At 37.2% G+C, this 17,000-nt stretch overlaps 1 protein-coding gene across 1 annotated transcript; it reads left to right on the top strand.

Annotated features, from left to right (window-relative positions):
• The first annotated feature begins 366 nt into the window (after positions 1-366).
• On the top strand, positions 367-16,701 carry capgb (capping protein (actin filament), gelsolin-like b). Its single transcript, XM_077200970.1, has 9 exons — positions 367-742; positions 6,079-6,272; positions 12,217-12,371; positions 12,522-12,683; positions 13,078-13,227; positions 14,021-14,107; positions 14,885-15,017; positions 15,176-15,267; positions 16,184-16,701. The coding sequence occupies exons 2-9, from the start codon at positions 6,080-6,082 to the stop codon at positions 16,247-16,249; spliced, it is 1,038 nt and encodes a 345-aa protein (XP_077057085.1). The 5' UTR covers positions 367-742; position 6,079; the 3' UTR covers positions 16,250-16,701.
• The last annotated feature ends 299 nt before the right edge of the window (positions 16,702-17,000 follow it).

The raw sequence follows: 17,000 nt of genomic DNA, 5'->3' as shown, positions 1-17,000 counted from the left end.
AGAGGGATTACAGAAAGTGCATCACTTGATTTTGTTTGCTCTAATATTGAATTCCCCATTTTAAATGTCTATGTAAGGGATTGGAATGAACAAATTTATCATAGGGATGCCTCAGACATTTTATACTTGACTGGTTCTTGTTTTTAATGAATTCCTGAAACCACAGACCAGCCCCCAAACTTCCTGTGCCCTTGTGAATGTCTGAGTGAATGCAGGCACAGCCATTGTGTGCAAAGTTGACATAAGTGTTAGCTATGACTTGCAGCTCTGTGATTGGAGAAGCCTTGAACCTGGAAAGCCTGTATATCTATGATGTTATATTCATTTGTTTTGTGTCCATAAGCAAGCCCTGACATATTTATGAATGCTTTGTTACTGACTGGGTGTGACTCATATATGTAACAGGAGAAACAGAAACCCCTCTGGTCTGGTTAAACAATTTTTAGATATTTTCTTCTCTTTTTAGTCCGTAGTCCATGAGTGGTTTCCTGTTGTCAAATTTATTAAAAACAGGCAAATCATTTGTTTAACTATTAACAAATCTGTGAATTTCACTCTTGCGTACATCTTGTCCTTTTTTTTTACTTCATTTTGACATTCTGTTTGTTTATGTGGGGGTGTATTTCGAAGGGCTTGGCCAGAACTCAGGAAGTGATTTTGTACACAGTCTTTCCTCTACAAATTCTCTTCCTTTCTTTCTCAAAACTCTGCAGGGTCCTCCAACTTCAGCAAAAACAGCAAGGTAAGCACTGAAAACCTATAAAAATGCTCAGAAATTCACAAATTATACACGCATAACCCTCAAAACCAGCTGTCTTTACATCTGTTTCCTGTTATGCCAAATTCATTCATTTTTAAAGAAAAGTAACTTAAAGCAGAGTGAATTTTAGGTAAGAGCGACTCTCCCAAACACCTTAGTTTCACATCTAGCTTATTTCTTAAAGTATTCATTATTACTCAATATTTTGAATTCAAAAGTTAGTTTATATATATATATATATAATGTGTGTGTTGCACATTCTGATTTTGACTTGATCTTGAATTTTTAAAATAGAGAACCTGAGCTTCCCAAATAAAATGAAATGCACTTAACAGAAATAGCTTGCCTTTTTGATACTCTAACAATCCGTCCATTGAGTGACTGCCATTTTGCAGTTCTATCTGAGAATTCATATAAAATATTTGTATGGCTGTGTCTTGCAATTTATCTGTTCGATCTAGTTCTACTTATATCAGTGTGACTTATCAACCTCTTCATCAGTTTTTTCCAGCTCACTTCTCTTTTCAACTATTATGACTGATAATGTATGCCACAAGATCATTTAGATTTTTGTAATTTATTATTCCAGCCAAGCGCCTAGCCTACCATTTATCTATCAATAACTGTTTTGATTTTCACTTACGGTTTTGCTTGCATCTAGTTCATAGTTTCTGACCATAAAGTTTGGCTACATCGACAGGTAATTTGCGTTTTATAATTTAGCCTATAAACCACTAGACCAAGCTGTTAGCTACAATCTAACTTACTAAAAGTATAGCATTTAAACAAAAAAGTTGTCCAAATTAATTAACGATAATTACATTTTAACTTAAAAATAAAAAACCTCAACCTCTTTCTGGACACCGTAAACCTTTGTCTTAGATACCAAAACCATGTTTTACCGTGTTTCTTCCATCAACTCCTTCTGGTGAGTGGAAGAAAGATGGATGGTGCCTTGCAGTAATTATCACGCTAGTGTTAGCGTTTGTCAGGCAACCCGACTCTTCTCTGTGTGGGGCGTCCTCGGCAGGGCCGCTCGGATTATTCCCCCGTGTCCAGTTACTGGACACATATAAGCTAACCAGGCCAGGTGAACTCTCACACTCACACTCACACACACTGGAAAAGGCAGAATGGAGCCGGACTCAGAAAGCATGCCGGAGCAGGCCGAAGGGGTTTTACAGTTAAGTGGACTAGCGTTTCTTAGCTTTGAGTGCTCGGCACACTCTTTACTTATAGAGGGAGGCTATGAGCTTCTTCTGTCTTCACATTAGGCGCATAGGCAAAGCTCCACTTTCCTGCGATGCTGTTGGTATGTTTGATGATGTTCCGTAGTAGATAGCCCAACCTTGTTTTCAGAGCAATAACAATCTTGAGAGACAGTATATTTGTGATCACTGTTTAAAACTGAAAGGTTTGTATTTTTTAATGCTAAAATATTAACATATTTTGAATATATTTTATGTATAAAATAGACTGTATTATATAAATATTTTTTATTTTCAACAAGGCTATACGTGAACCACTCATAGGGATGATTTATGTAGATAAAGGGGCTGCATCCGAAATCGCATAATTTCCTACTATGTAGTAGGTGAAAAACAGTATGTGGCAAAAAAAAGTATGTCTGAATTCACTATAGCCTACTCATAAAAGAGTAGGCAAAAAGTACCCGGGTGATCTACTTCTGATGATACTATCCCATGAGGAGAGGATTTATGAATGGCAGTGTTGGAGTAGTGATGTAACTGCCAATGGTGTGGCAGAGGGGGCGGGACTATTATGTCTGGTTGTCTAATGTCAGATGGGGGGAGTTCAGGAAACATGTCTGAAAACAATCCCCACATCTGATCATGCATTCTTCTCTAATATAGTAAATGAAAAGTAGTTTGTGACATTAGTTTGTGACATTCATTTTAGTGAAAAATACCAGGACGAACTGCGCATTTAATGTACAACTTTGAATGGCAGGGAAGTGATGCAATTGATGTCGTAGATGCGTAGAACAGTAGGCCTTCACATGGTGGTTGTCGTATTTTCGGACTGCTTTTATACGTACTTTTATGGAACATAATTTTTTACGGTTGCAAATTAGGTTCTTCTTAAAAATGCGATACCTAGCCTACTCTTAAGCTATACGTCTGAAATGGCATATTGTCTGAGTAGGTCTTTGTGACCGTTTAAAAGTATGTTCAATATAGTATGAATTTGTGTAGTATTAATGAAATTCTGAATTACTACATCTGCCATGTTGTCATTGTGAATTCGGACATAGCCTACTATACATGTACTGTTTCGCCTAATGAAATCATTCATATGTAGGGTGACAGTATGTGATTTCAAACGCATTATTTTTGAAATTCTGCTTGGTGACGCTAAAATCACAGTTACACACTTCACCATTAAAAATAAATATATTTTTTTTAATAGTATTTTTTATATATAGGTAATGTTTAGAGTTAATTAATTCCAAATGGTAATGAATATGGAAAGGGATCATTAGAAGCTCTGTGATTTTGTTTATGAATGGCTGTTACATCCAGTTATGTCACATAAGCATATTGGGTTCTTGTCTTCCCTACATTTTCAAAGAACTTGCAGAAACTTGCAAATCATCACAGGAATCAGATTGTACCAGCTTGCTTGTTCTTTGCCCTGTGGTTCTACATGGAGTCACTGCAGTTGGGTATTTCTTACACGCTATTGGTAATTTTTTTGACACTTTCACATCAGCTTCCTCTATAAACCAGAAGCAATTGCTGTTTTACACCACACTTTAGTGTGAGGGTGGGGTGACCTGTCCTCGGTCCTCGATGAGGTGGAGCAGTGTGAACACTGAGGCCATTGCTTGTTCATGACATGGAGGACACAAATATCTTTTGTCAGATGAATAGCTTAGTCAGCATGAAACGGAAGTTGAGGTAGTCTTTTCTTCCCTATTGTGACTTATATCCGACTCAAACAGCTTCTTGAAAAATACAATTAAAGGTTAGAAAATTAAAATTAAAAATTAGGTTGGGACCTAATTTTGTCCCTCTGGAAATGATCGGATCATTGTGGTTTGCGATTGCTCTGATGTGATGTGAGTGACAGGTTGCTCCGCCCTTGTGCAAGTAACCACGTCATCAGAGAAAAGAAAAAAAAGATCTTGCAAGAACGATGGGAAGTTATTTTGAATAAAGATTAGGAGAACACATGCATTAAAAAAAGTGTATGGTTAATAATTTGTAGTAAATACTGCAATATTCCATGAAAATAATTAAGAGCCCATCTTGTTGGAACTTGGAAATTTACACTAACTCTGCCCACCATTATCTGATTGAGTCTGACAAAATTACAAAAGAAATCCTGCTGAAAACAGAATCAGTGGCGTGGAGGCGGGTAACGTCAGCTTTTGACGCCACAAATCCGGTAATTGTGGGAATAAAGTGTTTAACGGGTACAAATAGCTACTACTTACATTTAGTGCAAAGACAATACTGCTAATTTTGATTTCATGGTGACTTTAATGTTGATCTCTAACAAGACAAGGTTAAATAAAATCTCTACTCATTCTGAAGAGCTTTTATGACTGAAACTGTCTAGCTCGCTTGTTTTCTTAATAACCGTTTTTACAAAACATTACAGTAGCTACATCTTCTATCTTCTCTCGAAACTACAATTACTAACTAGTGGAATTTAAATTGAGCCTGTCTCATACATTTTTAAAACCGATCATAAATTTGTATCATAAAGTGTAGCTACAAATGAATCATAGTATTTATTAGGGGTTGTTCCCCTAAGTGCAGTTTATGTGGCGTCATGTCCAACTGTGACTAAACAGAATATATGGACTTATCGGAACAGATAAAGAGGGAGGAGCAGCCAGCAGCGCAATTTACCCTTTGTCAGTGTTTCATATGTGTTCACAACAGTAACTATGTGAGGAAATAAGATGCCTACTTTGGCGTTGTGAAACTGGACGTGTCTGACTCTCTGTATGGCATGTCTTGAAGTGACATAAGAGGCCTCTTCTTTAAATGAGAGTGAAGTAATGCAGAGCTCCTCTCAGTGTCAGACCATTACAAGAAGAGCCTAATTAGACTGATTGATTTTTACCATGCCCGTATATTTTCAGCGCCAATATTTATGTTGTTAATCCACGTGCCTTTCAAAGATGATATCCTATCTTATATAACCAATAATTGTTTTTGTTAGGTTTCCATTCTAATTAAAACATTTGATAAGAAAAGACACTTCTTGGAGACTTAACAGTTCACATTCATTATTGGCAAGTAAGAAAAACATAGCAATAAGGTGCTGTTTTTCAGTCTGTGTATTTCAGTTCATTTTCAAAGCAGCTTTATTAAGAATAATAGAACCAAAACTCATCCTCAGGCTGACATATCTTTATTGTCTTGAGTGTTTTATTGGCAGTAGTGTTCTGGAATCTACATATGTTTTCATGTGAGCACACTGACACTGTCTGTAGTGTCCAAACAAACAGATTTCCAGAATCCAAACCATGTGTTTTGGCAGTCAAGTTACTGACAGGTCAAAGAACCAATCAGATAACAGTTGTCTTTAACTGATAGCTCTCTTGGCAAATTAGTGAGAGCAGCAGAGCTACAATAGAGTACCCATCGGGCCAAAAGCCAAATGACTAGTAGGGTTTTATTAAGAAGCAAGCAAGTTTTGTGCTTTCTCTTTTTAGCAAAATGTTGTGGAAAATACATTTAAGTTAGGTGATGGAAAAACTGTGCCAAAAGAACTGTTCATCAACTATAAAATAAATATTTCCTGTTAAAGAAACATGTATTATGAAATCTTTTCTTCTCTTTTTAAATTAAAAGATACACTTTCTGCACCTAAATATACAGTACACTACCGTTCAAAAGTTTTTGGTTAGTACGATTTTTTTTTAATACTTGTATTCAGTAAGGTAAAGTGACAGTTAAGACTTTTTCAAAAACATTCTATATCAATTAAATGCTGATCTTTTGAACTTCAACAGAGCTTGATGACGTGACAGCCAATAGATATGCTGCCTAATTGGACGCAGCCTTCAAATTGAAAAGCACCAGGTGTTTCCTAACCGTGTTTCTGACTCATCTCATCAACTCATTAAGATATTTAACACTAGAATTCTCCACGAACAGGCCTGGGAAACGTGACCTCAAGTCACAGGCAATTGCTTCGGCTTTCAAAACATAGTTCAGGACAAATAATGAATCTTTTTATTAATCCATAAATCAGATGTCTGCTGCCTGCCTGTAGTCCTTTCGGGGGCTTCATTTTTTGATTCAGTCCTCTCTTCACAATTTGTTCTGTCTCTGCAGAATGCTCCGATTTCAGGCCGCTCCAGGGCAGTTTGGGGACGAGATTAGGCAGCCGGGACTGAGATGTTGGCGAGTGGAGAAGATGAAGGCTGTTCCTCTGGATAAAGCTGAGGTGGGGGCTTTCTTCAATGGTGACTCCTACCTTGTGCTGGATAACCGGGGTGACCAGGGTGCAGACCTCCACATGTGGATTGGTGAGATGATAGCTGCTGATTTTTCTCCATTGGTTAATTTTGTCACTTTCAGCTATGCAGTCTGAAATACACGGGATACACAATTTAGTATTTGATGACATCCTTTCATACTTTTAATGATTAACATCATATGGCAAGTAGGGTTCTGTATTTTTTTTAATGATGGTTTTCAAGGGACAGAATATGTGGCCTGAAAACACATTAGAATACATCAACATTTAAAGGATAAGTTTGCAGATTTTCAACTTGCTCAGTATTGTTGCAATGTCAGTAGTTTATGTGTATCCGGTCCTACTCCAACCTGTTCAGAGTGGGACTCAAACCGTGGTCTCCAGCATGGGAGGCGGGCTCACTAATAAGGACGTTAGAGACAATGGCCGCTAGTGTCAGCGCGCCTCTTGAGGCCAGGGGAGTGTGGTTTACAGTCACAGCTCTTACTGGGCTATGTTTATTAAACTCACCCCCCTAAACCTCATGCCCATCCAGGTCACGGCACCAAATGTGACCGGTCCTACTCAACACACTCTAAGTGGGATTCGAACCGGGGTCTCTGGCATACGAGGCGGGCTCGCTAACAAGGACATTAGAGACCACAGCCGTTAGTGTCAGTGCATCTCTAGAGGCCAGGGGAGTGAGGTCTACACACACAGCTCTTATTGGTCTATGTCTATTACATAAGTAAATGAACATTGTGTAGTCTTTCTCTGCCTTACCTGCATCCAAATATCGCAGTCTGACAGCAAAAGTGCACAGGAAGACTCATAGCGCATGATTTTACATTTTTTGATATGGTGGAATCTTGGGATTTTATTAAAACTACAGATCAAACTTACGCATTTTTGTATTCCTGCTGAAGGACAATCGGATTGACAGAAGGGTGGCATCTGTAGCTCCCTGGTTTGAAAAAGGTGGACTCTTCGACTGCCAATTCATAATAAACTTTATTCAACCATCCGTCACTGTGGATTTGCCGTAAGATAATCGTTAAATGCCTTGAGACATCATGAATCATCTTAAGAGCTTGTATAAAAGAAAAACCATCAAAAGTTGAATTTTTGGTAAAAAGGGAACACCACAGCCTTTTTTTCTGTTTTCACTAGTCATGAGAACTTTATTTTGATGGTAACTTTGCAACTACATGTCAACTGACTCTCATTAGAGTACGAGTTGACTGTATGCTTAATATCTGCTAACTCTTTATTGTGTTGGTCCTCCAACATACACCCTACTAACTATAAGTAACTTTGCAACTACGTCAACTTATTCTAACCCCAACCCTACCAGTCTACTAATACTCTACTACCACTCTAATGACAGTTAGTAGACCTGTAGGTGCAACGTTATTTATAGTCAACAGAATGTGTTAAAGGGACCATTAAAATAAATTGAAATCAATATTTTTGCTTTTCTCCTGCATAGAAAGCAAAGTTTTATTAAAAAGCCCAATTCACTAAATTCACCATCATGCTAATGACTAAAGCAAATTATGTAATTATTTACTTGCAGTACTACAATTAAACAAAGACCCCAAGTTTATTTCTTAGTTACTTTTGAAGCTGGACAGACATGGTCACTATGAACTGTTTTTTTTTTTATGAAAAAATGATGCACAAAAAGTCATGTTTTTATTCATTAAAAAAATTTTTTTTTTCTTTTGCATGTGTTAAAGACATGGTCACTATGGCTGTTTTATGGGGGGAAAAATGCACGAGGATTCTTAAAAAAATGGTATGTTAAACAGAACAACATTGCATATGGCATGAGTACTTCACATAACAAGAAGTGATGTCGGGGTCAGTCAGTCATGATTCTTGTGGTGGTATGGGGTCTGAAAGACTGAGACAATAGCCTGTTGAGATAAACGATACGCATGATCACACAGTTGAGTGGGCCTGACCCAGGCTGAGTGAGTGCACAGAAAGTTGGGATAGAACGGCTGATAGACAGGAGAGAGGGGTGAAGAGGGAAGACTCCCAAAGGAAAAAGGCATGGGCGTGTGTTTTCATAGGTCATTAATGTTTCAGCACGCCTGTGAAAGGACTTCAGTTAGGTCTATTGTCTTATGGTGTATCCGGTGCTTTAGGTAACACTAAGCAGGTTGTCAGCATGATGAGCCATCTTCTCTTATGCCTTCTCATTAACCATCCTTTATCCATAAACACCCTCAATCCACCTCTTCATTACTCAGAATCCCTGGTCTCAGTTCCTAACCTAACCTAACCATATCATTCATTCATAATGAACCTTCTACTGCAGAGACAATGGGCCCTATCTTACACCCAGCGCAATTGACTTTGTACACCAACTCATGTATCATTCCTCTTTTGCACCTGACGCACAGTGGACTTTTCCCTCCACAGATGCACATTGGTAAATTAGGGAATGAACTTGCGCTCCCAGGGGCGGTTCAGTGAAAAGAGGAAGCTTGTTCGGGTGCAAACATTCCCTGGTTCTATTTTGCAGTTTCAGAAAACAATTCCGCTACAGACCAGGAAAAACCTAGTCTAAAGTCAGTGGCACTTTATTCAGATGCTATGCTTGGGCACATGCTTGACCATAATGTTGCGTGTGCACAACGCGCATACACTTTGCTTCTCTCATTTACACAGACGCAGCAGTTCCCATTTTTGCAAACCATACATAATTACAAGGAAAAATATTACCACACGAGGGAAATCATTGAGGTGTCCACAAAGATGTGAAAAATAGGCATAAATCTAGCTTACACATTTACCCAAATGATTATACGCCTGTTTAACCGAAGCTAATTTGGGTGGGTTTCTCCCATATCCATACAATGTCACTTCTCTGTCTTTTATGGCCCTTTTGAGAATGTCGGTCTCCTCGGCTGTGAACCGCTCCTGGTGTGCGCCTGGCAAATCCGCCATCATAATAGCAATCCGCCATGGAACAAGCGCGCCTGCTTTTAAAGGGAATGTGAGATGATGCTCTAATTGGTTTATTTCACATGCCCAAACCACACCTATGAGGAATGTAGCTACTTCAAACACATTTTAGATTTGCGTCAGGCACAAGAGTAATTTATCCTGCCGGTATAATAGCAACTGCGCCAGAGATCCGCCCACAAAGTTACTTGCGTTTTGAGTTTGATACTTGTGTTTCAGATCGTTAAAATAGGGCCCAACACCTCAGTGTTATTTACTTCTACATACCAGAAAATCATGATTATTCTGGTCATAATTGAGATCACGATTCTTTTACAATTACTCATTGACTTTGAAAACTTCATGCATTTATTATTTATTGAACCTTTTAAGAGCATATTTCCTTGAACCTTAAATATTAAAAAAGTGATAATAATATATGCAATTTTCAATTTTGGAAACATAATGCATTAATTGAACCTGAAAAGTATTTTCAACAGTATTTCCTTGGACGTCAAGAAGAAAAAAATGCTAATAAAATTGAAATATTTCATTGCTATATATAATATATTGGTATATTTCATATCATCGTTGCCAAACGAAATGCAGCGCAATCATTTTATCTTAATTTTTTTGTCATAAATGTTGAAAGAAACTAAATTTTGATAATTCGCCCAAGCCCTACCACAAACGACTTGCATTTAAGCAAAACAGTTCAGCTCAGAAAATGGTTGCTCAGTGTTGCAGAGGAAGTGGCTGCATTGGTGGCATATCACGCAGGACAGAATTGTGCAAAATTGCACCAGTTTTCAAAACACACAGTGTTCGTTGAAAGAACATTCTTCCTAATTGCTTTCTCTTATTTGTATTTGCTGACCATTTTATTGGCTGCATGTAAGAGGAAGTTTGTAAAGTGAATTATGTGAGTGGATTCCATACTTTTAAATTATTGGGTAACACTTTACAAAACGGTTTAATTTGCTAACATAAGTTAACTACATTAGTTAACATGAACTAACAATAAACAACACTTCGACAGCAATTGTTAATCTGAGTCAATGTTAATTTCAAAATAATCAAAAGTTATTTTTGTTAACATTGGTTAATGCACTTTGAACTGAACATGAACATACAATGAACAATTGTATTTTTATTAACTGATTTTAACAGGTTAATAATATACAGCTCAGTGCTCATAGTTACTTCATGCACTAACAAATGCATTCATTAATGTTAACAAATGAGACCTTATTATAAAGTGTTACCGATTATGGAATATTAATTTGGTAACACTGACTATACAATAAGGTTCATTAGTTAACATTAGTTAACTGCATTAATGATCATGAATTACTAATGAAGTGGACTTATACAGCATTTATTAATATTTGTTAATGTTAATTTCAACATTTACTAATAATTATTAAAATCTAAGATTATTATTATACACTAAGATTATTAAAATCTTGTTAACATCAGTTAATGCACTGTGAACTATATAACATGAACAAACCATGAACAGCTGTATTTTTGTTAACTAACATTAACAAAGATTAACAAATACAGTAACAAATTATGTATAACTCATAGTTAGAACTAATAATACATTAACTAATGTTAACTAATGAACCTTATTGTAAAGTGTTACAATTCATTCTCATTATTATGGCCCCCTTTAGTCATTCCGTTGCACTTTATTTTACAGTATGTGCACTCTCGTCTACATGCCTAAAAAGTACCTGGTAATTACTTGGGTTAAATGGTTAGTTCACCCGAAAAATGAAAATTCTGCCATCCAGAAAAGTTAGTAAAAACATCGTTAAAATAGTCCAAGTGGCTCAACCTTAAGTTTATCAAGCGACGAGCAAAAAACAAAAATAACGACTTTTCAACTATTCATTTTCTATTGTGTGGTCCTATCTGACGTGTGTTCACGAGAGCGCCACGACGCATGCGCGAGAAAGGTAAACTTTTGCGGCATTGGTATGGCACTTTTACGTTTTCTCGTTGGTTTCTCACGATTCGGACATTCAGGAAATGCTCACTGATTCGAGACCCATCTGCATCGTCTAATCAGTTCTCGCGCATGCGTCGTGGCGCTCTCGTGAACTCAAGTCAGAGGCCCACACAGAAGAAAATGAATAGTTGAATAAAGTTGTTATTTTTGTTTTGTTTTTTGCGCACAAAAGGTGTTCTCATCGTTTGTTAAACTGAAGGTTGAGCCACTGTAGTCACTTGGACTATTTTAATGATGTTTTACTGACTTTTCTGGACCTGCAGAATAAAATTACCTAGCAGCCTATGAAGGAGTGAGAGACCGCTCTCAGATTTCATCAAACGTATCTTCATTTGTGTTCCGAAGATGAACGAAAGTCTTACTGGGTTGGAACAACATGAGGGTGATTAATTACTGACAGAATTTTTGGGTGAACTAACCCTTTAAGGTTAGGTTTAGGGCAGGGGTAGGCAAGTTCGGTCCTAGAGAGCCACTGTCCTGCAGAGTTTGGCTTCAACACTGAAATAAACCTCACCTGCATATAGCCTTAGTAATCCTGAAGACATTGATTAGCTTGTTCAGGTGTGTTTGATTAGGATTGGAACTAAATTATGCAGGACAGCGGCTCTCTAGGACCGAACTTGCCTACCCCTGGTTTAGGGGGTAGGTTCAGGCCAGGGTCAGTTCCTGGTTATTACCCATTTATTGCAATTACTATAGTAAGTGTATGTTAATAAGGAACAGGACTGTAAAATAAAGTGCTGATGACTGTAAGTATGTTGCACCTACATGTCTCATTAGAATATTAGTAGAGTATTATTAGACCGTCTGCTTAAAATCTACTTAAACTTTATTTTAATGGTCCCCCAACAGACATTCTACTGACTATAGGTAACTTTTCAACTACGTCAACTTATTCTACCAACCCTAACAGTCTACTAATACTCAACTAATACTTTGAGAGTTAGTTTACATTTAGCTCCAATGTTAATTATAGATTGTCTAAAGGGCCCATCAAGTAAAGTGTAACCTAATTTTCTCTCTTCCTCTTTCTCCCTTTTAGGAGAGAAATCGTCTCGTGATGAGCAGGTAGCTTGTGCCATGTTGGCTACGCAGCTTGATAACTTCTTGGGAGGAGATCCAGTCCAGCACAGACAGGTTCAGGGCTATGAGTCCCCAGAATTCATGAACCTCTTCCCTCGAGGAGTTAGCTACAAGGTGAGATGGGTTTTGTGTGTGTTCACATTCTGTACACAAAAAGGCTTTATATATAAATAAACTGATTGTTACAGTAGTATTGTATGCATAGTTATTTCAATTAAAGAGTGCTTATGTTCCTTGCATAGTCACACTATTCTGTTTGTACAGGAGGGAGGTGTGGAGTCTGGCTTCCGAAGAACACAGTCTGGATCTGGACCCGTTCAGAGATTATACCAAATTAAAGGGAAGCGCAACATCAGAGCCAAGGAAGTGGATTTGAGCTGGCAGAGCTTTAACAAAGGAGACTGCTTCATACTCGACCTGGGCGAGGTTTGTGCTTGTCTGTTTGACTTCTGCTATCCCATACAGCAACATATAGTGTCGGCCCAGATCCGGCCCACATCCAGTACACGTGGAATCAACACGTACCAGATGTGGGCCTTATCTGGGCCGATACTATGTTGCTGTCTATACATTTCTGTTAAAAAGTCTAGGGGTCAGTACGTTTCTTTGTTGTTGGTTCGTTTGTTTGAAAGAAATTATTTCTTCTATTCAGCAAGGATGCATTAAAATGATCAAAAGTTACAGTAATTTCAAATAAAAATAAAAACATAAAAACGTAAACTGCTCTGCATTGTACAACACTGCATATCAACAAAATATAATGTAGCAGTTATTTTAAATAACTTTTTTAGAATTATTATAAAATCTTTTTATTCTCTAGATAATTGTGTCATGGATAGGATCTCAGGCAAACATCTTTGAGAAGCAGAAGGTGCGGGAGATCGCCACTCTGATCAGAGATACAGAGAGACATGGCAAAGCCCAGATCACTAACATCAATGAGGGAGAGGAGACACAGGAAATGCTACAGGTAACAACAGGCCAGTGTTTTTTGACATATATATAGTATATTTTTCTACCCTGCGTCAACTCTATCCTTCTATGATTCTTTAGCTTTACACTTCACCTTAATCCTTTTAGTGAAGTCTGACGTCACATGCCACAATTAACCAAAAGGAAACAACCAACGGTGTGCTGTAGTAAAACCAATCATGAACCTAACCTTTATCTCCATACCGAGATATCAGTGGGCTAGACTGTGGTTAATCTATTCTGAATTGTTAAAATATTGGTATCTGGAGATTGTAGTGTACACTGCAAGTTTTCAAAAGCTTAGCTTAAAGGTGTGCTGTAAATGAATAGTGCTCATAAACAGCTGTTGAAATGGAGTAGAGGTTTTGGACCCAGAAAAAGACAGTATTATCAGAAGGTTGAGAAGGTTCTTTTTGTGCACTCAAATTAAAGCCCAGAATTAAAAAATCTGAAATATCTGCATACTTTTAACATACTTTAAATAAGTAACAGTGAATAAGTACATTTCAGAAAACCATTTTTTCTTCTAAAACACAGCGGAACACCATTTTAATAATTTAGTTATTAACAGTCTACATTTATAATAATGTAACACATAATATGCACATTTTCAGAGTTGATCACTAAATATTCTTTCTTTACTTTATCTGAAGTGAAAAACACCCCCCAAAAATAATAATTGACATTAAAATTGAAAAACAAAACATGTCATGTTTCTGAATACTGTTTTTTTTGGCGATGAGCTCTGACTGTGTTGCTCTCTTCTCTCTATCCTCTGTTATTATAAACAGGTTCTTGGTCCAGTGCCAGAGCTGAAAGAAAGCACTCCAGAGGAAGACAGTCAAGCAGATGCATCAAATTCTGCCTCCCTCTACAAGGTACCACAACTCTGTGTTAGGCTTGTGTTAATCTAAACTGAGCTCCTGGATACTACATACTTGTAGTTTTCAAATAAGCCTAAATAAGGACTTGATAAGCTGGATCAGGTGTGTTTAATAAGGGTTGAAGCTAAACTCTGCAGGGCTGTGGACCTCCAGGAACTGAGTTTTGCACTCCTGATCTAAACTGTATGAAGTCCATAGCTGTGTTCAAAATTGCCCCCTATAGCTCCAGTAGTAAGATGAAAAGATTGATCTTGAACTCTGTCATCGAAACTATTTATATACCGTAATTAAATAATTTAATAATGAAAAAGGAATTTATACCTGTATGATATTACACTGTACCCACATTGGATCAGCGAAAAATGAAAAATTGAAAGATGGATGGATGATTTGGCTGCGTGCGATATCTTCTGGCAAGACCTGGGAATTCATTCGGCGTGACCCTCACAGTGCATTATGGGTATTCTCTAGCTGTTTGAGTGTACATCGGTTGTACACTTGTTATTGCAGTGCATTACGGGATTGAATGAGTCCACTCAATAACATCCAATATGGTTTCAGACACCACTACAAATGGCTGTTCCCTCCAATAGCGCCCTATTGAAGAGAGCGATTTCGAACACAGCCCTTGAGACTACATGTGGATGTTCGGATGAATCCTTGCCAATCTAATGTATAACTATAATAGCTCAATGCACATTTATCTGATGTTTAAAAAATTCCTAAAAGGTCTTGCAAACGGAAACTGGAAAAATTGTCATTTCTTTATAGGTTTCAGATGCAACGGGGTCAATGAAGTTGACCAAGGTATCGGAGAAAAGTCCATTTGCCAAGGACTTACTGGTACGTGATGACTGCTTTATCCTGGACAATGGGGCCAATGGAAAGATCTTTGTTTGGAAAGGTAAGAAAAAGTGTGCAATTTCTGAAGGATCGTGTGACACTGAAAATAAATAAATAGCATATTTAAATATATTAATGCTTGGTGAGCATTAGAGTCGTATTTAAAAAAATATTGAAAAATTTTATTGATTTTATTGAAATGTTTTCTATGATTCTCAGGAAGTGGAGCGAATGCAGAAGAGAAGAGGGCTGCTCTGAAAATGGCAGATGACTTCATCCAACAAATGAATTACCCCAAGATGAAAACACAGGTCTGCACTTGTAGAATTACTCTTGTGGTTTAAATTTTAATATTAAAAGTTTGTAATTTATGCACCAGTAGCGACCCCTAACAGAACTGTATTGACCCAGGAATAATGGTGCGTTCAAGTCATGTCGAAAAGATTGATTTACAAGTTGAACGCACACGAACACAATCACAAAGTCATACATATGAGTGGGAAAACTCTGGATTTTCTTTAAACCCCGATCTTTATAAGTTGGGGGCGTGGCGGAATACCACAAAATGTAAAGGTATTTAGCAGTGACATTGTCAGGCTTTTTTATTTACAACAAAATAAGCTAATTCCCTACACAAAATGTAAACGCATTGTAATTAACAATATAATATGTAACGATAAAGTTTACAGTGGCTTTATACATTAATAAAAACATTAAGAAGCAAAACACACCTAATGCACATTCTTTGTTTCTTTTGTAGAGTTTAAAAACCTTGTGTAGTTAATAAAGAAAAGGTACACCGCCATCTTGCTCCAACGAAAGTCACTTAAACGCACCAGACGTCGTAAACACTACTTTTCAACTCGTAGGCTAAATACAAACTTTTCAGGAGGACTTGCTCCATAAAAAGTCACGCCCCCAAAACACATGCTATTGGTTGCGCTAATGTTATTGTGCCTGCTTAAACAAACAGGGACATGCACATACAATTATGATATGAGTTGGGGATTTATAATTAGCAATTTACAGCATCTGTGTTCTAAGTTGATGCGTCGTACAATCTTGCTTGGTCTACAAATCTTGCTTGGTCTACAAAAGTATTCTATGAAATACTATTCTATATTCATTGTGTTTGGTCTGGCCTTTCGAAGCAAAAAACTGTTGAGTTTAAACCCATGTGAATAGATGCCAGATCCTCTGAAAATCTAGTGTTTTTCTGTCTTACAGGTGGAGATTTTACCACAGGGCAGAGAGACTGTAATCTTTAAACAGTTTTTCCTAAACTGGAATTAAACCTCATTTCACTGCATGATCAAAGAATAAACTGCACTCAACCAGTTGTCAAAAAGATACTGTAATTCACTTAAAGTCACAGAGATATTACATTATAAACAAATGTACAGTTTTATTAAAGAAGATCATGCGTATGAATGAGAGATGCTTTACTGTTTGTCTGTTACCATATTTTTATTTCTTTTAAAAGATGTTTATATTGATCAATACAAATTCTAAAAAGTTTTAAATATTTCCCCCTTTTTGATTGAGAAAGTCAAATCTATGTTGCAGCCTTGATAGCCACGAACCGCTGAGTAGATGCCACTTCTACTTAAAAATAGAATGTTACTAATTTTTCAAGCCAATGCACTATTTCACAAACTGGGGAAATTCTTGTGCTTGTTGCTTTTTTAAAAAAAAAATTGTGCATGTAACTGCAGCTTGGCAATAAAAATGCATTTGCAACAACAGGCAAGACTTTCTGGGATTATTGCTCAGACGTGCATTCATGCCAATGCACTGGAATCCTTTAGATAGATAAGAGGACACTGATGTTACATAAGGGCAGGTAAGGGTCATTTGCATTCAGGGCATGTTACAGTGGTTTACATAATACACGTACTGTATGAGAAATAAGATTACCAACTCCAGATTTAAGTAAAGCTAATTTTAAATACATAAAGTTTGAACCGTGAACCAATTGGTTTATTTGTATTATTATTGCTTTACAAATCAGAATTTTGGATTAGTGGAGGAATGACATGGTTTT

The sequence above is a fragment of the Siphateles boraxobius genome, unplaced genomic scaffold (genome assembly GCF_051911475.1).
Source record: "Siphateles boraxobius isolate OS27281-9 unplaced genomic scaffold, OSU_SipBor_1 46, whole genome shotgun sequence".
Lineage (NCBI taxonomy): Eukaryota > Metazoa > Chordata > Actinopteri > Cypriniformes > Leuciscidae > Siphateles > Siphateles boraxobius.
This window is presented reverse-complemented; position numbering and strand designations above follow the sequence as displayed.